The sequence below is a fragment of the Chiroxiphia lanceolata genome, chromosome 16, assembly GCF_009829145.1.
Source record: "Chiroxiphia lanceolata isolate bChiLan1 chromosome 16, bChiLan1.pri, whole genome shotgun sequence".
NCBI lineage: Eukaryota > Metazoa > Chordata > Aves > Passeriformes > Pipridae > Chiroxiphia > Chiroxiphia lanceolata.
The window spans coordinates 7,498,135-7,513,500 of record NC_045652.1 but is presented as its reverse complement, the minus strand read 5'-3'; the positions used below and the strand labels follow the sequence as shown (position 1 = coordinate 7,513,500).

Genomic DNA, 15,366 nt, shown 5'->3' with positions numbered 1-15,366 from the left:
CTTACGTCTTTTAATTCTGATGTATCAGGGAATAGATAACTGAAGAAAAACACATAGATCAAGATATTCAATACTCTCTGTAAATTCTATTTATGACTGACTTGCAGAGAGGCTTCTTCACAGATTACTTAATTCAGACATCTCTGTGATGTCCATCACATATATCACTCACTACCACCTCTGCTCTTTAGTTTTAGGAACTGAAATACAAGACATTGATCAGTTGGTGGACTGCTTGAAGATGAAGATCCCAGTATTGACAAGCACTCTGCAGCTGAGAGAGGAGTTTGAGCAAGAAGTGAGAAGAACAGTTGGCCTGTTGTATATTGAAGATCTTGGCTGGCCAGGGTTAGGTGTTGTAAGGTAAATTATTTTCTTCATTCTGTATTTGGATAGACTGTGCTTTAACAGGCAGAAATATGTGGTCTCTTCACCATGTGGTCCATGGTGATCTGGATGTATCATTTGCTGGTTATTATCTGGCTTTGCACCCAGTTGAAGCTTTTGAGGGCTTTGTAATGTTATTTAGTTTGATTGTGTTTTTTAAAGAAAAACTGAAGAGCTGTTTTAGCAAAATTAGGGCACCAGTTGTAGCATTGTAGGCAGTGTGTGGCTCTGTTAGAGGGATATGTGATGTGCAGGTGCATCCTCTTTTTGGCCAAGGGTAACTTACATTTTTATCTGTAATGGCACTCACTGATATGCTGAAGAGCACTTGGAAAAAAACCTCCAAGTGCCTGTTGTGATCCTTTGGGAAGGCTTCTGTATTATCAAAACAGTTCAAGTATAATCAATATATCAACTAGAAATCTATTGAGTTTGCAGTAGCAGACTCACCCCACCCCAGAATCTTTGTTTACAAATGCCAGTAAACTTGCTGATCTGAGCTGTAACATTCATAAAATACAGGAATTTGTAGAAACATGCTAAATGTGCAGGTATTTTTGTATGTACTCTAAAGTAAAATTACTATTTCTTGGCTTGAAGGTACAACTACCACAGTGATGAGAAGAATGATGACAAACAAGAAAAAGAACTAGAAAAAATCAATACAGAACTTCTGAAAAAGTTAAATGAACTGGAGTCAGATCTCACTTTTTCTTTGGGTAACTGCACTCTCTGTTCAAGCTAACAGTCATTGTCCTAGCTGTGTTAGAATGGTTTGATAGGTCATTACAGTGCAAAATTAGCTGCTGCCTATGTGGTTACTGCACAAAGGACATCTGTAACTGTTTCCTCCCCCCTGTTTCAGTTGGGGGGAGGTGCACTGTTCTCAGAAGTACTTGTGAAAACTGATTTATGGGCAGCTAGACCAAGAAGAGTTCCCTTGTCAGAAAGACTAAAAGCTGCAGTGTCCCTCTGTGTAAACTCAGCCTTCTCAGGTTGTGCTGGATCTAGTGAAAAGCAGATCTCATTCCAAACCCACTGGCACTGATGGTTTCACTGCTCTCTGTAGCTGGATTAAAAGCTTCAGATGACTTTTGTGACAATTAGCACTTTCACATTTACACAGTTCCACATGATAGCTGCAATAGCATTAATTTGCTTACTCAGAACTCTGATCTTTTTCCAGTCAGCTTTCAAGAATCAAGTGCCCTACAGTTGTGGAACCAAGTAAGCTGTACATGGCAAAAAATTAAGAAGTTTGAAGCATATTTAACACTGATATTTATAATACACTCCTTGACTGTATAAAATACCCACTGTTTTTCTTGCTCAGATTATGTTTTCTGTCTTTGAAAACCCCCAGGGCTGAACTTTTTTGGTCTACATAATTTATACCCATGCAGATCCTGCCTTTAATTCCTGAAGGGTGTGTGTGTTTTAGGATTTCCAGATTGACACACATGAGTGTTGTAGCCATTGCAAAGATTGTGCCAGATTTGTACATCACAAAGACTTGATTCTCCCTGTGTTCACAGGTCCAGAATTTGGGGGGCAAAAGAACTGTGTTTACATTGGAATGGTCACAGAGGATCTGGATGTGTCAGAGTTGGTTGAAACCATTGCAGCAACAGGCAGAGAAATTGAAGAAAATTCCAGAGTATGTATTAATAAATCACAGAATATTTCAGTACCCTTTCTTTTCCCCTTTCATATTGGCTTCAGGACATGGTTTTGTTCTTTGTGAAAGTAAAAATTGTACTCGCCCACAACAGTCTTATTTACTGGGGAAGGAGTGTTTTGTTACAGATGGTGATATCCTGAGGATGTCTGGATTTGTGTTTGTGGTCCTGTGTGCAGTAGTTTTAATGAAAAACTTCAGTGGTACTGAAATAGACTCATTTTGTCACTAAAATTTAAGCTGTCAAAAAACAAAGGTTAAGGTGGGGGTTGATTGTGAGCTGGTGTTTCTCTTCATTGCTTGATGTGGTGGGATTGAAATTCTTTATATACCAGTTTTAAGATAAAGCTATGCCCTAAAATATGTGAAAAACTCTAAATTGGTGGTTTTACCAGAAATTACAAGTAATCTATTAAAGTAATAAAGCTGTGATGGAACTCCTATTTGTCAAAGCATTTACCTGAGTAGAGTTCTCCAAATGTTCTCTGAACCAAAATTCCGAAATAACCTGCATCACAAATGAACGTCTGTCCCTTCTTTCCTTTAGTCTTGGACATTTAATTTCCTCACCTAAAAAATAACCAGAACTTCAGAACTCCTTGGCCTGTTTCTGCCCACAGGAGTATGTTGCCACTTGCCCTGTTTAGGTGAGGGATGGTTGGTGCAAGAGGGAGGCTTTTAGAAAAAACCTATATCAGTTCCAGCCTGCCCTGAGGACATGAAGTAAATACAGTAAAAGCCAGAACCAAAAGTGAAGATAAACATCTTGACTAGACCAGAAAACACACTGGTTCTTCCTGGTGCTCCAAGTGCAATTCCCTTGCACTCCATCCTGTAGCCAGTACCTCTGGGTATTGAGCTTTCCGTGGGGGTCAGTTCCTCACTGGCCTCTCCCCCAGGAAGAAGGAGCAACTTCCTCTCTTTCCATTTATTAAGTGACTGTAACACAAATTTTTGGCATTTTGGAGGAAGTGCCTGTCTAATTTAGACCTTGTGCAATATTAAAACCCATATAAATATATAGAAATTGGCATTTGTCTTGCCCAAACAAAACTGAGGCTCTGTTTTTTGATTTCTTGGGTTTGTTCATTCCTTGCCCCTGCAGATCTCCCAGTGAACTGCCTGTCCTTTGCAGTGTCAAACAAGGCTGGTGCTGGCCTGGGCTGCCACAGGGACCAGAGTGGCAGCTGTTTATGAAATTAGAAAAACAAAGGCTGACATATACCTTGTCAGACTTGCTGTGAGGCTGGTTTAAGTCCTAGTGCTTCTAGAAACCAAAATGTGCTCTATAAAGCTAAAAATTCTTCCCAGATATTCACCTTAGTTGCTAAGCAGGTCTTTGAAGACTTTGGATCACAGGCTCATTTCTAAGTGTTAAGGAAAAAAAAAAGTACCCTTCCTGTTTAAAATTACATTCTCTCCTCTGGGTTTATCTGTTAAAAATCCTGCAGTCAGCCTGTACATTCTTTAATTTACAGTCATAATGAAATAGAGATTGTCAAATACTGTCTTAAATTAGAAAAATATCTAACTACCCTGTCTAGATCCTGAAAACCTGAACTGAAAAGGCAATTTCAAGTCTGAATAATATATATAATTATTTCTTGGTTTTATTAGCTGTTGGAAAACATGACTGAAGTTGTTAGAAAAGGGATCCAGGAAGCACAGCTTCAGCTTCAGAAAGCAAATGAAGAACGACTTCTGGAGGAGGTGAGGCTTTAAACATCAGCTGTACCTTGAGATAACTTGTCACAAAGGGGTCACTTGCTCACCAGCCAGTGTTGGGTTGTACTTTGCAGGGGCTGCTGCGACAGATTCCTGTGGTGGGCTCTGTGCTGAACTGGTTTTCCCCCTTCCAAGCCTCTCCCAAGGGAAGGACGTTCAATTTAACAGCAGGTAGGGCTCGCTGCACCTGCACCGTGTGCCGCTGCTGGTGGGGCTGTTCCCAGTTGGATACTGAACTTGCAGCACATTCCTGTGCTGGTTGGATCATGACTGACATCATCCACCCTCAGGATGTACAAGAACATATTTATAATTCATGTCTGGTGATGTGGTAGGAGCTGCGTTTAAGCTTTTACGTCGTTGAGACTGATGTACCAACATAATGCTTTCTGAAATTATACATTTCCACTGTAAAAATACTGTGGCAGAATTAAGAATGAATATTCCTGGACTCAGCAGTGCCTGACCTGGCTGTCTGTGTGTCTGTAACCTGCAGGGAAGACTTCCTGCTGTGCGTGGGGCCTTTCTGACTCTGGATGCACCAACGGGCAGGTCCTCACAGCAGAGAACAGCCAGGTTCCCCTGGGAGTGCTGACCCCTGCATGGTTAGATACCCTTCCATGGGCACTGCTCCATAGCTTGCAGCTGGGAACATGTCAAGTGCCCAGGGGAGAAAGGAAAAGGGCCTGCAGGGTGTAGCAGTGTTGTGAGTGAGTGTGAGGGGAAACCATCCATTTTTGAAGTGTGAGCGCTCCTGTCCCCGGGTACTCAGAAATGGATCCCCCACCACGTGGCAGTTTGAACTCAACCAGCACATGCACTTTTGGAAATGTGCATTAACAAGAAGACTGTTACATACCTTACAAATGCAAACAGAAAACTGCTCCAGTCTGGGTTATAGTCAACTTCTTTTTTTTTTTTTTTTACCCACAGGCTCTCTGGAATCCACAGAATCCACATATGTGTCAAAGGCCCAAGGAACAGGCACCACTCCACCACCCACTCCCACTTCCAGCCTTGCAAAGCAAAGACTTCCTGGTAAGTTTCTGTGTCAGTTAAGTTTCTAAAACTCGCTAAAACATCCTGATACAGGATGAGCCATGTGATTTTCCATCTTTCTTAATATCTGGAACCGGAGCTCATCTTGTACTGCCTTAAAAACCTAATTGTACACATGACATAGACCACCACCCCAACCTCTTTTCTCCCCACAAATTCTTCCTGGGCCTACAGGAAGTTGTTATCCCATTAGCTGACAACAGTCCATGAAATCTGGAATCTTCCTCTAGAATATTATGAGGTTATTGAGCTTTAAAAATGAGCAAGCAACAAGCCAAAAGTTCTATTTGAAATAAAAGCATAACATCATGTAACCATGTACTTCAGCAACTGCATTTCTATTGCTACCAAATATTTTGTGGACAAAATCCTTCTAAAATGAAGATCTGTTAAATCTATGGCATTCTCTGTATAGTTGTATTAGTAGTCAAAGCTGATCTGATTGGCAGGAAACCCACAGTTTTAACTCACCTTTTGAGCTGGTGGCTTCCAGCCTGTAGTTTTCTATGCAGGTTTTTTCCCTGGAATGACTTCAGTGTGTGTGTAGGCAGTTTGGTTTCAGCTCAGTTTTACCTGTCTCTGCATATACAGGATACAAGGACATCTGCTTTTACTTTGCAGACCTGTCTCTAACTGCAAGGGAGGGGGGTCTGTATTTAGGTGCAAAGTAGCACCCAAACAAAAGCTATTTTTTTGCAGTTGTAGAATTACGATACTTCCTTTGAAACTGAACTTGTGCACAGCACTGTTTGTGTTTGCTGCCTTCATGGGTACTGTGTTCTTCAAACACTTTGCAGGTCAGAAAGCTTTTAAAAGGTCTCTAAGAAGCTCTGATGGGTTCAGTGAGACCAGTTCCATCAGCCACTGTGATGACCTGGAGAAGATGGATCAGAGACCCCCAGCTCTATCCTCCAGCCACGAGCAAGGACCTTTGGAGACAGAAAAACCAGAGGAGCAGAAGGAGGTGGCACAGGCACAGACAAACACTGAGGACACTCACAGTGACAAATCACCACCTGACTGTGCAAAGGGAGAGGAACAAGCAAGTGAAAGATAAAATCCAGTGTGGATTTCAGACTTTGCCAAGGCAGCCCCTGCCCAGGGAGGCAGGGTGTTAATGATGCATTGAAAATGTGAACAGTGCCACACACTAGTACAGTAATAACTACTGTAACTTATTAACTGGGATTTTGCACAAATATAAATTCCCTCCCCTGGGACAGAGATTTGTCTTATCATACTCTTGTTACAGTTGCTTTAATCCTCTACATGTCGGTGTCACCAAAGCAGTAGTGAAATTTATTAAGTGCTCATAAACATTTGTAAAAACACTTAGCAGTTATCCTTCCTGCAGGAATCTATGCATGGTAACACTTGCTAACAAACCCATCAGCCATGCACATGGTTAAAAATACAGTTGCACCCAATAATTATACAATGATCTTATGCTACTACATCTTATGAAAAAAAAAAAAAACAAACAACTGCCAGTTGTTCACCTTTTTAGTATTTACAATTCAGTTTAACCTCTCCTGCAGTCACACTACTGACTTGCTTCCCTTTTGTTCCCTTATCCAGCACCTTGCCCAGCAGCCGTGGCGGGCGCTGGGAGGGCCGGGCCCATGTAATGGGGGTCACTGAGGAGCGCTTGGCCAGCGACCATTTGTTCTGCTGTTGTGCTTCACCCACCCAGCCACGGCCCTGGGTACAGTGGGGACCGAGTTCATGAGTTCTAAGCCTTTTAGAAAGAAATAGTGCCTCTCTGCATGCCTGACCAGCTCCCTGCTTCCACCCCTGGGAAGGATCACCAAGGCACCGTTGCGTTCCTTTGCACGGCATTGACACCAAATCGCTCGCACACGTTGACGTGGTGTAACTGGAGTTCTTTCTGTTGTGTATTTTTAAAGATAGTTGTAGTAAAGCTTGAAAAACCAATACATTTGTGACGGTTTCGACACTTATTTTTTGAATAACAGTAACTTACCTACGGTAGGAATTGTACAGACTCTAAAGAAACTACTTATGTTATTTACAGCACAGCACAACTTCAGAGTGTCTGGGACTACTCTGGATAAATCCAAACCCAAGGTCTAAAAGTGTTTTCCCCCTGGATCATCTTAATCACTTCACTGCAGATTTTCAGAGCCTCTTGTGGAAAGATCTCTGGCAACACTTGCTTTCCTTGAGTCACCTGATTTTGATGCAAACCATCCCATCCCTGTAGAACTGGATACAAATACTGGGTTTTTTCTTCCCCTCCTGATGGGTATCCATTAATACCATAATGGCTGTAGTGGTCCTGGGGCTTACTTAGATAATCTGAAAAATTTAGGGGTTTTGAATTGTACTGGCACCTGATTTGACTCTCAGCTCCTCAAGCCTGCAGGGCTGGGATGCCACGAACAAGGTTAATTTTGCTGTTGGGGTAATTTATGTAAATCAGTGCAATTTTTCTAAAGTGCAAAAGCAATTAAGTTGACTAGTCTTCCTCCTTGGTTTCTTTGGTGCAATGAAGTATGTTAATAATAAGAGTAATTTGTTGGGGATGAAGTTATCACCACAAAGATTAATTTTTAATGCTTTTATATTTGGAAGTGTTAAATCAGTAGTTTTGTTGGAATGAGCTTCATTCTTTAGATACTTACCTGAATGTTTCAATAAAGATTCTTCAAATTATCACTCTGGAATTAAGTTCTTGTTGAAGGACACTTCCCTACATTTCAGCAAGCTCTAAGTGTGTGCAGCTTCCTTTCACTGTGCAAAATCACTTTCTGAAGTGCACACCAGTGTAGTGACTCACCCTCTCAGTCTCCAGCACTGCCCCCTCTCTACCTGTGCCCATCAAATTACTGCACTGGAGGAGCAGAGCCTAAACAAAGCCAAATTCTTACTTCAAAACCCCTGATTCCTACGTAAGTAATGCAGAAAAAGCAAGTTACTTCTATCAAAATATTTTATTTTGAAAAGCACAGGAACAATGGTATTTGTGACCAGCAATATCCTTTTTACAACAAATTGCTCATCTTGCAAGACTGTACTTCCCTAAAGCAGTTGGGGTGGTTGGTTCCAGGTTAGATCTTGTCAGAACAAACCTGTTCCCACAACCCTTCTTTGTTTTTTTTGTAGATGCGAGGTTTGCTGTCGGGGAACAGGGACCGAGATGGAAAGGGATGTGCTTTGAGAAATGTTAATGTAGATCGGATGTGGGAAACAAAGTGGGGTGGCTCAGCCAGGGGCGACGTGGAAAGATTCTGAAAAAGAAGATGGGAGCAAGAGCTGCTTGATATTCAGAGCACAATGTTCTCCAGATCCTGCCTTCCAATAAGGATATTCCCCACCCTTCCCAGGGCCAGCAGTGCACTGGAAGAAGTTCTGACAGACTGCATCCCCTCCTCTCTACTCAGCCAGAAGGGGAAAAAAAAAAGCTCAGTTTCAGGTACCTGTAAAATCTGGGCATCATCCTGTTCCAACCAGAAGTCCACGTGTGGGAAAGGCCCCCAGAAGTAAGGCCCAATACGGAGCTGTTCCGTCTTTGCATCGTAGATGTTGGTGAGCTGTAAGAACACAGGGAGCCTGCAGGGTCAGACAGGGCTCACACTGGCAAAGAGCACATTCCCTTGGTCTGAGGGCCGTGGGCTCAGCTCCTGTCCCAGACAGACCGTGGGCCAGCTCAGCCCTTCCTTCCGACTGCGGTACCTCGAACCAGTTCTGACGAACGCGACATTAAACAGTAACAGCAAACCCAGAACCCAGAGAATGCTACCAAAGGATTTTGTTTCCTCAGACTTTGGATATTTGTCCCAACTGGTCTCCCCTTCTGACAAAAATACCGTTTCCCCCCCTGTATTATTTTTACTCACTGGTGCTCCTGTTAAAACATGGGCTGAACGCAAATCCTCATCCGGCCCTTTTTCTGGGAAGGTTGCAGGGAAAATCTCTGCTGTTTTAACATTCACAGCTGGGAGGAAACAGAGATTAAATATGGAAACAACTAATTCCTACAAGGCACTTGTTTACAGTGATCATGTCCCCAACACAACTGTGTTGCAGAACTTCAGAACCCATCGCACTCTGTTGTATTTCTCAGACCCCTGAGCCTGCAACAGCACATTTCTACTCCATTTCCTTTGACAGCATTTCAATATTCCACAGATGCGTGAACTAATTAGAAGAAATACTGAATAATCAATAAGAAGGTTGAATTCTAAGCAGAAATTTAGTGCAGCAACTTGATATTGATAAAATCACAAGTGCAGTTAAAGGAAAATAAATCTGCTTGCCTTTGTACACAGCCCCTCCTACATGTGCAACTGTGGTACCACAAGACAAGTATTTCTACCTTCACCTCTGACAGCAGCTTGTAACTTTTAGGATGGACTTCAGCCAGTCATTAACTATAAGCCCCTTTACCACTAGAATCTGAAAAGCAATCCAGTTACAAAAATATAATTAAATTCTAATTTACTCACCTATTCCATAAATGATTGGAAAGTGAATATCCTGTTCTTCTCTATCATTTAGTTCTGTAAGAAAAAAAAAGAAGTCAACTTGTAGGACTTTGGATTTTTCTGTGAGCAGCATTCATTTAGTTGTTCTCTGATAACATACAACAGAACTGATGTTGTAAAGACAGAAAAAAACCAAGGAAGCCTAAAACAAATATGGAAAAGAAGGTGCAGGTGCAGGTCTGCTTGAAGCCTGGAGCAGAGCTGTCTCCAGACAGAATAGCTGGCTCCAGCCAACTGCCCCTCACTTCTGCATGGGCAATTTAGAGGGAAAAAACCACAATGCAAAATGACCACGATGCCAGCTTTCAAAGATGTAAGTCACCAACAGCACTGTCACAGAAAGAGGATGAAAATATGACCTCAACATGATATAAAGGAAAGGAAATAACTTCCTGTAAGTGACATCACACACTATGAACTAACTGAAAGAGTTAATGAGTTCACTGAACCCTGCAGGGAGGCAGGTCCAGCAGAGCAAAGGTCTGCAAGTGCCCTTCTCAATTGTCTCCTAAGATCTCCACAGGTACAGAGCCTGTTCCACAGGGCAAATGTGCCAAAATAACCTGGCCAGGATCATGAGTGGCTCTGCTATTGGCTACAGTGCAGCAGAACTTGGTAAGGAGAGAATCCTGCTGCACTGGCTCTCTGCCACCACCACACACACCGACCACAAGAAAACGAACAATTACAAACGGTTATGGAGGACTTTGTGCTGTTCTGTCTTACAGGACGGATAAAAAGCCATGAAAAGACCCCTGCCCTTTGATTTCAGTAGCTAAAAGTACTTCAAAACCCAAAGAAAGATTTTCTTACCTGTTACACAGAAGGTCACTAAGTGAACATCATCTGGCTGGAGATCGAACGCTCCTGCAGCAACAAGGACAGTGCAACGTGTGAGTGAGGGTGGCAGGGCAGGGCTGGGTGGGCACTGCACTGGTGGGCACACACCCACACCACTGCTCCTGGGGAGGGCACAGCAAACAGCCTTTTGCATGTTTGCTTCAAACTAACAGCAATTTACAGAGAGGAGCCATTTGTAATAGCAAAAATGTGCTAAAAAAAGTGTTGTGCCACTCACTGCTTTTAGTGACACTGGTTTAGCTCTGGCATCACACCAGCTCTGATTTAGTTCACTATACACATTTAGCAGCTTATATTTAAATGTTTTTTCCTAAAATGTTACATATATAGTGAGCAAACCCAGTCTTTCACTAGGTGTAAATTAAATCTGCCTTTCACCACCTTAAACTCCAAGAAAAAATTCCTCTTTTTTTCGAAGATCTGACAGCAATACAACGATTGATTCAAATTGTAACTTGATGCGTGAGAATCAGAAGGTTGAAAAAATAAGTTAACCAAAATACCTTTTTCTGTACAGAACTCTCATATAACATAGACCAGGTGTAACAGCCATGAGGCTGCAGCCCAGGGCCTTTGCTGGTTCCGTTTTCCTTTTTGTTTATCCTCTTAAACACCTCCCTCCAATCCTGACACCTGCCCCATCCCTCCTCCCTCCCCATTCCAGTGGGGCTGAAGCCTCTCCATACTCAAAGTGCTCAGCACAAGGCAGAGCACTTGCAGGTAGGCAGGTACTTTATGTTTCCAATTTGTTAGTAAAGCACTGCCATCACTGCTCTGGTCTATAGATTTTATAAACAGACCTGACATTTTTCATCAGGTAATTCCAAACAATAATTAAATTTTACCTCATCTCATTAAGGTATGAACTGAATGGTAATTAATGAAGTCACCCACACTCACAGATTTGGAGAGTGTCACCACTTGCCCAAGATCACACAGGGGATCAGCAGGAGTGAAGCCAGGAGTCAAGGCCAGCTGAACTGTGCCCCAACTCTCCAGAGCAGAATATGAGCCAGGGGGAAATGACAATTCAGACCCTGCATCCCACACACTGCCCAGGGAGCAGCCCCAGCAGCCCAACCCTCTCCACACCGAGTTCTCAGGCACAGAAAAACACCCTTCAAAACAAATCCACGTTTCTTTCCAGTAAATGACTGGGGACTCAGATTACAAACAAACTTTACCCACATCCAGCCAGAACTATTGTTTTTGGACATGAGAGTGGAAAAAAAGTGAACTTACTAAGAAGCTGATTAGTAAGTTTTTGTGATAACTGCCTATCATCATTGAAACCTCCAACTAGGTGCACTTCCAGCCTAACAGAGATGGAATAACAGGAAACAGCAATTAAAAAGACATCTCAAAATGAATAGCTTTACAAAATAATCCCCAGCCCAAACTGCAAAGCAATCATTAGAGAAGCCTTATTACAGTCACATGCACCAAGCTGGTTTGCATTACACAGCAGGTTATGGTAACTCCATTCTCAGCACTTGAGGGATCATAAGGAAATGGCACAGAACAAAAGCTTTAAGAGGCATTACATACATGCAATTCTAACCCAGGGGTATCTCTGATGGTCAGCACCTCAGGTTTGGATGGAACTTTGTAACCACCTTTCAGTTCCCAAAAAAGGGTTAACTAAGCATGAAGATTTTTGTTCCCATGACCTCCTCACAACTATTCTGGACCACGCAGCAAGGTTCTTCTCCGAAAAGTGTCTGTGTAAAGACAAGTCCTTACAAATCAGGACTTTTAGAGATCACATCTTCTAAGTTCATTTAGTTTTTGTTCTCACCAAACTGCAGGGTCAAAAACCTGCACATCCACAAAGAATCTTGTTTGCTAAATTCCATTTCAGAGCTTTTTACCCACTGTCCTGTCCCACACACCTCTTTTTTCTTTTTTTTTTTTTTTTTAATGCAGACTTAGAAAAATCCCAGATGGATTCTCAGATACCAAAAAGAATTTACAAAATTAACACTCTGGAAGGAAAAATATAAACTAAAAAACCAGTTATTTGGAAAATTTTGCACATCTCAAACAAAAGTGAACTGGGAAACAGTAAACACAAACCTCACAGTGGTTTTACAGAGACACCATTCAGAACAGAACCGTGCTTTAAACCACTGCTAAAAACAGCCCTAAAATCACCACCAAGGAAATAATTTTCACTCTACATGTGGTTGCTGATTAAGAGAAGTTTCCTGCACAGTGACCTTGCCTGAACCCCATATAATCACACAAAAATTCCCTGCTGTATAAGCTGCAGCAGCCTTTGTGCAAAGCAGTACACAAGAAAGGAGCAGAGCTGACCTGCCACAGCCCGTGGGGTTTGAGAGAGACTTCACTGAACTCATGATGAGCGACACCTCGGCCTCCGTGTCAGACCCGTCGCAGTGTGTCAGGCAGGTGGCTCCACTGCCTGGGGAAGGCACCAGAAGACAGTGACTTAGTGACTATTTTGTTAACAGCAACACTTTACCCTGCTGCAGTAAGGTAAGAGCTGCACCTACCACCACCAGCCTTCCTCTCTGGACAGCGGCCTCTGGCAGAGGATGTGGGTTCACTGAATGAGGCAACAGCCTCTGCACTTGCCCATTGTAGAACCACAGCTCATGTCAGGGGTACAAGTGCCCTCTTAAGTAAGACCAGGAAATGTCTCTAATGTCAGACACCCAGGCACATAATGAGGATCTTCCCACAAATCCCACCTCCGTAATTTCCAAACCCCGCTCCCACACTGCTGAGCACAGCCCAGGGCTGCAGTGCCACTGCCACTGGCCACAGGGGCAGAGCAGGTTAAACATCTGCTCACTGAGCAACCACAACGCCGAGCCTCTGACACCAAACACACTCCCTCTTGGAACAAGTAGTTTAGTTAATACTTATGTGACTTTTGGAGATTCAGGTTTACACAAATGTAACTGCAGTTTATTTTATTAATGCCACATAAACCAATACTAATTCCTCACTTCAGGGGGACAGGTTTTGTTCTGAACATCCTTTAAGGATACCTGTGTGTCGGAGCACAACTATGTGGCAGGTAGTTGCATCATCTGATCCAAGAATAGAAACAGAACCTATTTTAAAGGAGAGAAACACCATAAGAACTCCCTTCACACAATCACTGCTTCAGTAGAAGAGCAAATGTTTATGTTCCTACACACCATCTTTGGGGGTGGTCACTGCAAACTCTCTCTGCTGGACATAGAGGAGGCCTTTGGGTTCCACAGTCTGAGCAGGCTGACTTCTCAGAAGCTTTGCCTTTTCCTAAAGATAAATAATAACAGACTACAGTGGCTGAATTCTCAGATGCATGTACTGCTTGACAGAAACATCATCTCTGAAAAGCAAAGGGACTCAGGTCAGAGAGAAATGTGTATTTTGGATTATGGAGTATTCTGAATTTTGAGAAGTTTTTGCTTACCTGCCATTGATCAAGTTAAGAGTGAAATCCCGTCATTCCAGAGACACACAAAACACTTTTTCCTGTTTTACAGACCATAAAATGGAGGCACAACAAAAAGCATTTGCACTTGGCAAAGATTATACAAGAGACAACACCAGAGCTGATCTTGGAAGTTTAATCAGGACAAGAAACTTTGGAAATGCAGAAGTTTCAGCCTTCTACTGCCACAATCCATAATATTTACTTAACACTTCTCAAAATATCGCTGTCTATTAGCTTGCCTGGTGCAGGGAAAACCCAGATTCCTCGGCTATGACTACTGCAGTGCTTCACCACAGACCCGCTGGGCAGGAAGCGGATTTCCACCCCAGGGGCTCAAAAAACACCTCACAGTCCTATGAGATTTGCCCTGGTTTTCTGCATAAATTCACGTTCCACAAAGAAACACCTTCTAATGCCAAACACCTTCCCAACCAAGCTCTGTTCAGCATTCCTGGCTAGCAGTCCGCCGCTAGGATAATAACACACATATATAACATTTATACAGTGGAAGCGAGGTTAACGCCTTCCCGACAGTGACCACCTTGGCTTTTATCGCCAGTTTTTGTTATTTCGGGCAGACGGGCCCGGCCGAGGCAGCCCCAGCCCGGCCGCTCCGCTCCCACTCGGGCCGTCACCGCCGAGCCCCTCCCGGGGACACCGATTTTATTTATTTTGGTCCCCCCGCGTTGTCACAGCGGTGCCCGGGGCCGCCCCCGCCCCGCCCGGCCGCGGGTTCACGCCCTGGGGCCCCTTCGCTCACCTCGAGGTGCGGGTGTGCGCGGATCATGTCCCCTGTGGGCCGGGACAGGTCCACCCGCGCTCCGTTAACCAGCAGTGGCATCTTGGCGAGCGCCGGGCCCGGGCCTGGAGGCGGCTCCGCGCTCCCTCCTGAGGCCGCGCCGGGCCGGGCCGGGCGGCGCCGCGCGGGGCGCTGGGAAAGCGGGGCGGCGGCACCGGCACCGCCCGGGGCTCGGCAAGGACCGGCCCGGAGCTCGGCTCCGGCACCGCCCGGGGCTCGGCAAGGACCGGCCCGGGGCTCGGCCCCGGCACCGCCCGGGGCCCGGCAGGGACCGGCACCGCCCGGGGCTCGGCACCGGCACCGCCCGGGGCCCGACGGGGTCTGAGGCGAACACGGAAACGCGCCCGGGCTCGGCCCCGCCTGAAGATTTAACCCGGTAACCTCGCAGAAATCCGCCCCCTCCTCCCGTCACTGCGGGGTCACCCGTAGGTTATGGTATGAAACCGGTTTGGAAATAACAGCGATAAAGCCCCGAATTCACAAATCACAAAATCAATTAGGTTGGAAAAGACCTCTGAGATCGCCGAGTCCAACCTCTGACCGAACACCGCCGTGTCAGTCAGACCATGGCACTCAGTGCCACATCCAGTCTTTCCTTGAACATCTCCAGGGACGGTGACTCCACCTCCTCCCTGCGCAGCCCATTCCAATGTCTAATCGCCCTCTCTGTGAAGAAATTCTTCCTAATGTCCAACCTAAAACTCCCCTGACGCAGCTTAAGACTGTCCTCTTGTCCTATCACAGTTGACTGGGAGAAGAGACCGACCCCCACACCACGTCCTCCCCCCCAGCAATCACAAAATTAGGTATTCATACAATCCCAAAGACGACCGTTTTTCCTTTAAGATCAGGGATTTTTTCCTCCAGTTGTCTCAGTAAGACAGCAAGAAAGACC

The 15,366-nt window shown here is 44.4% G+C and overlaps 2 protein-coding genes across 4 annotated transcripts in view; one reads left to right on the top strand and one right to left on the bottom strand.

Moving 5' to 3' along the window:
• Positions 1-9,321, top strand: part of PDXDC1 (pyridoxal dependent decarboxylase domain containing 1) — a 28,424-nt gene extending 19,103 nt beyond the window's left edge. For both annotated transcript variants that reach the window (XM_032703727.1, XM_032703728.1), the window contains exons 17-24: positions 192-363; positions 988-1,106; positions 1,923-2,044; positions 3,683-3,775; positions 3,865-3,961; positions 4,724-4,828; positions 5,647-5,891; positions 7,976-9,321. In XM_032703727.1, the coding sequence (XP_032559618.1) occupies positions 192-363; positions 988-1,106; positions 1,923-2,044; positions 3,683-3,775; positions 3,865-3,961; positions 4,724-4,828; positions 5,647-5,891; positions 7,976-8,104 (1,082 nt within the window). In that variant the 3' untranslated portion in view covers positions 8,105-9,321. The remainder of the gene's footprint in view (positions 1-191; positions 364-987; positions 1,107-1,922; positions 2,045-3,682; positions 3,776-3,864; positions 3,962-4,723; positions 4,829-5,646; positions 5,892-7,975) is intronic.
• NTAN1 (N-terminal asparagine amidase) lies at positions 7,785-14,583 on the bottom strand. 2 transcript variants are annotated; one of them, XM_032703730.1, is made up of 9 exons: positions 14,433-14,583; positions 13,389-13,491; positions 13,236-13,301; positions 12,535-12,643; positions 11,461-11,534; positions 10,171-10,224; positions 9,319-9,372; positions 8,710-8,807; positions 7,785-8,403 (listed from the first exon to the last, which is right to left on the bottom strand). In XM_032703730.1, the coding sequence occupies exons 1-9, from the start codon at positions 14,511-14,513 to the stop codon at positions 8,137-8,139; spliced, it is 906 nt and encodes a 301-aa protein (XP_032559621.1). In that variant the 5' UTR covers positions 14,514-14,583; the 3' UTR covers positions 7,785-8,136. The 2 variants fall into 2 exon arrangements, with proteins under 2 accessions (XP_032559621.1, XP_032559620.1); XM_032703729.1 differs by having other exon boundaries at positions 8,296-8,807.
• Between the last annotated feature and the right edge of the window lie 783 nt (positions 14,584-15,366).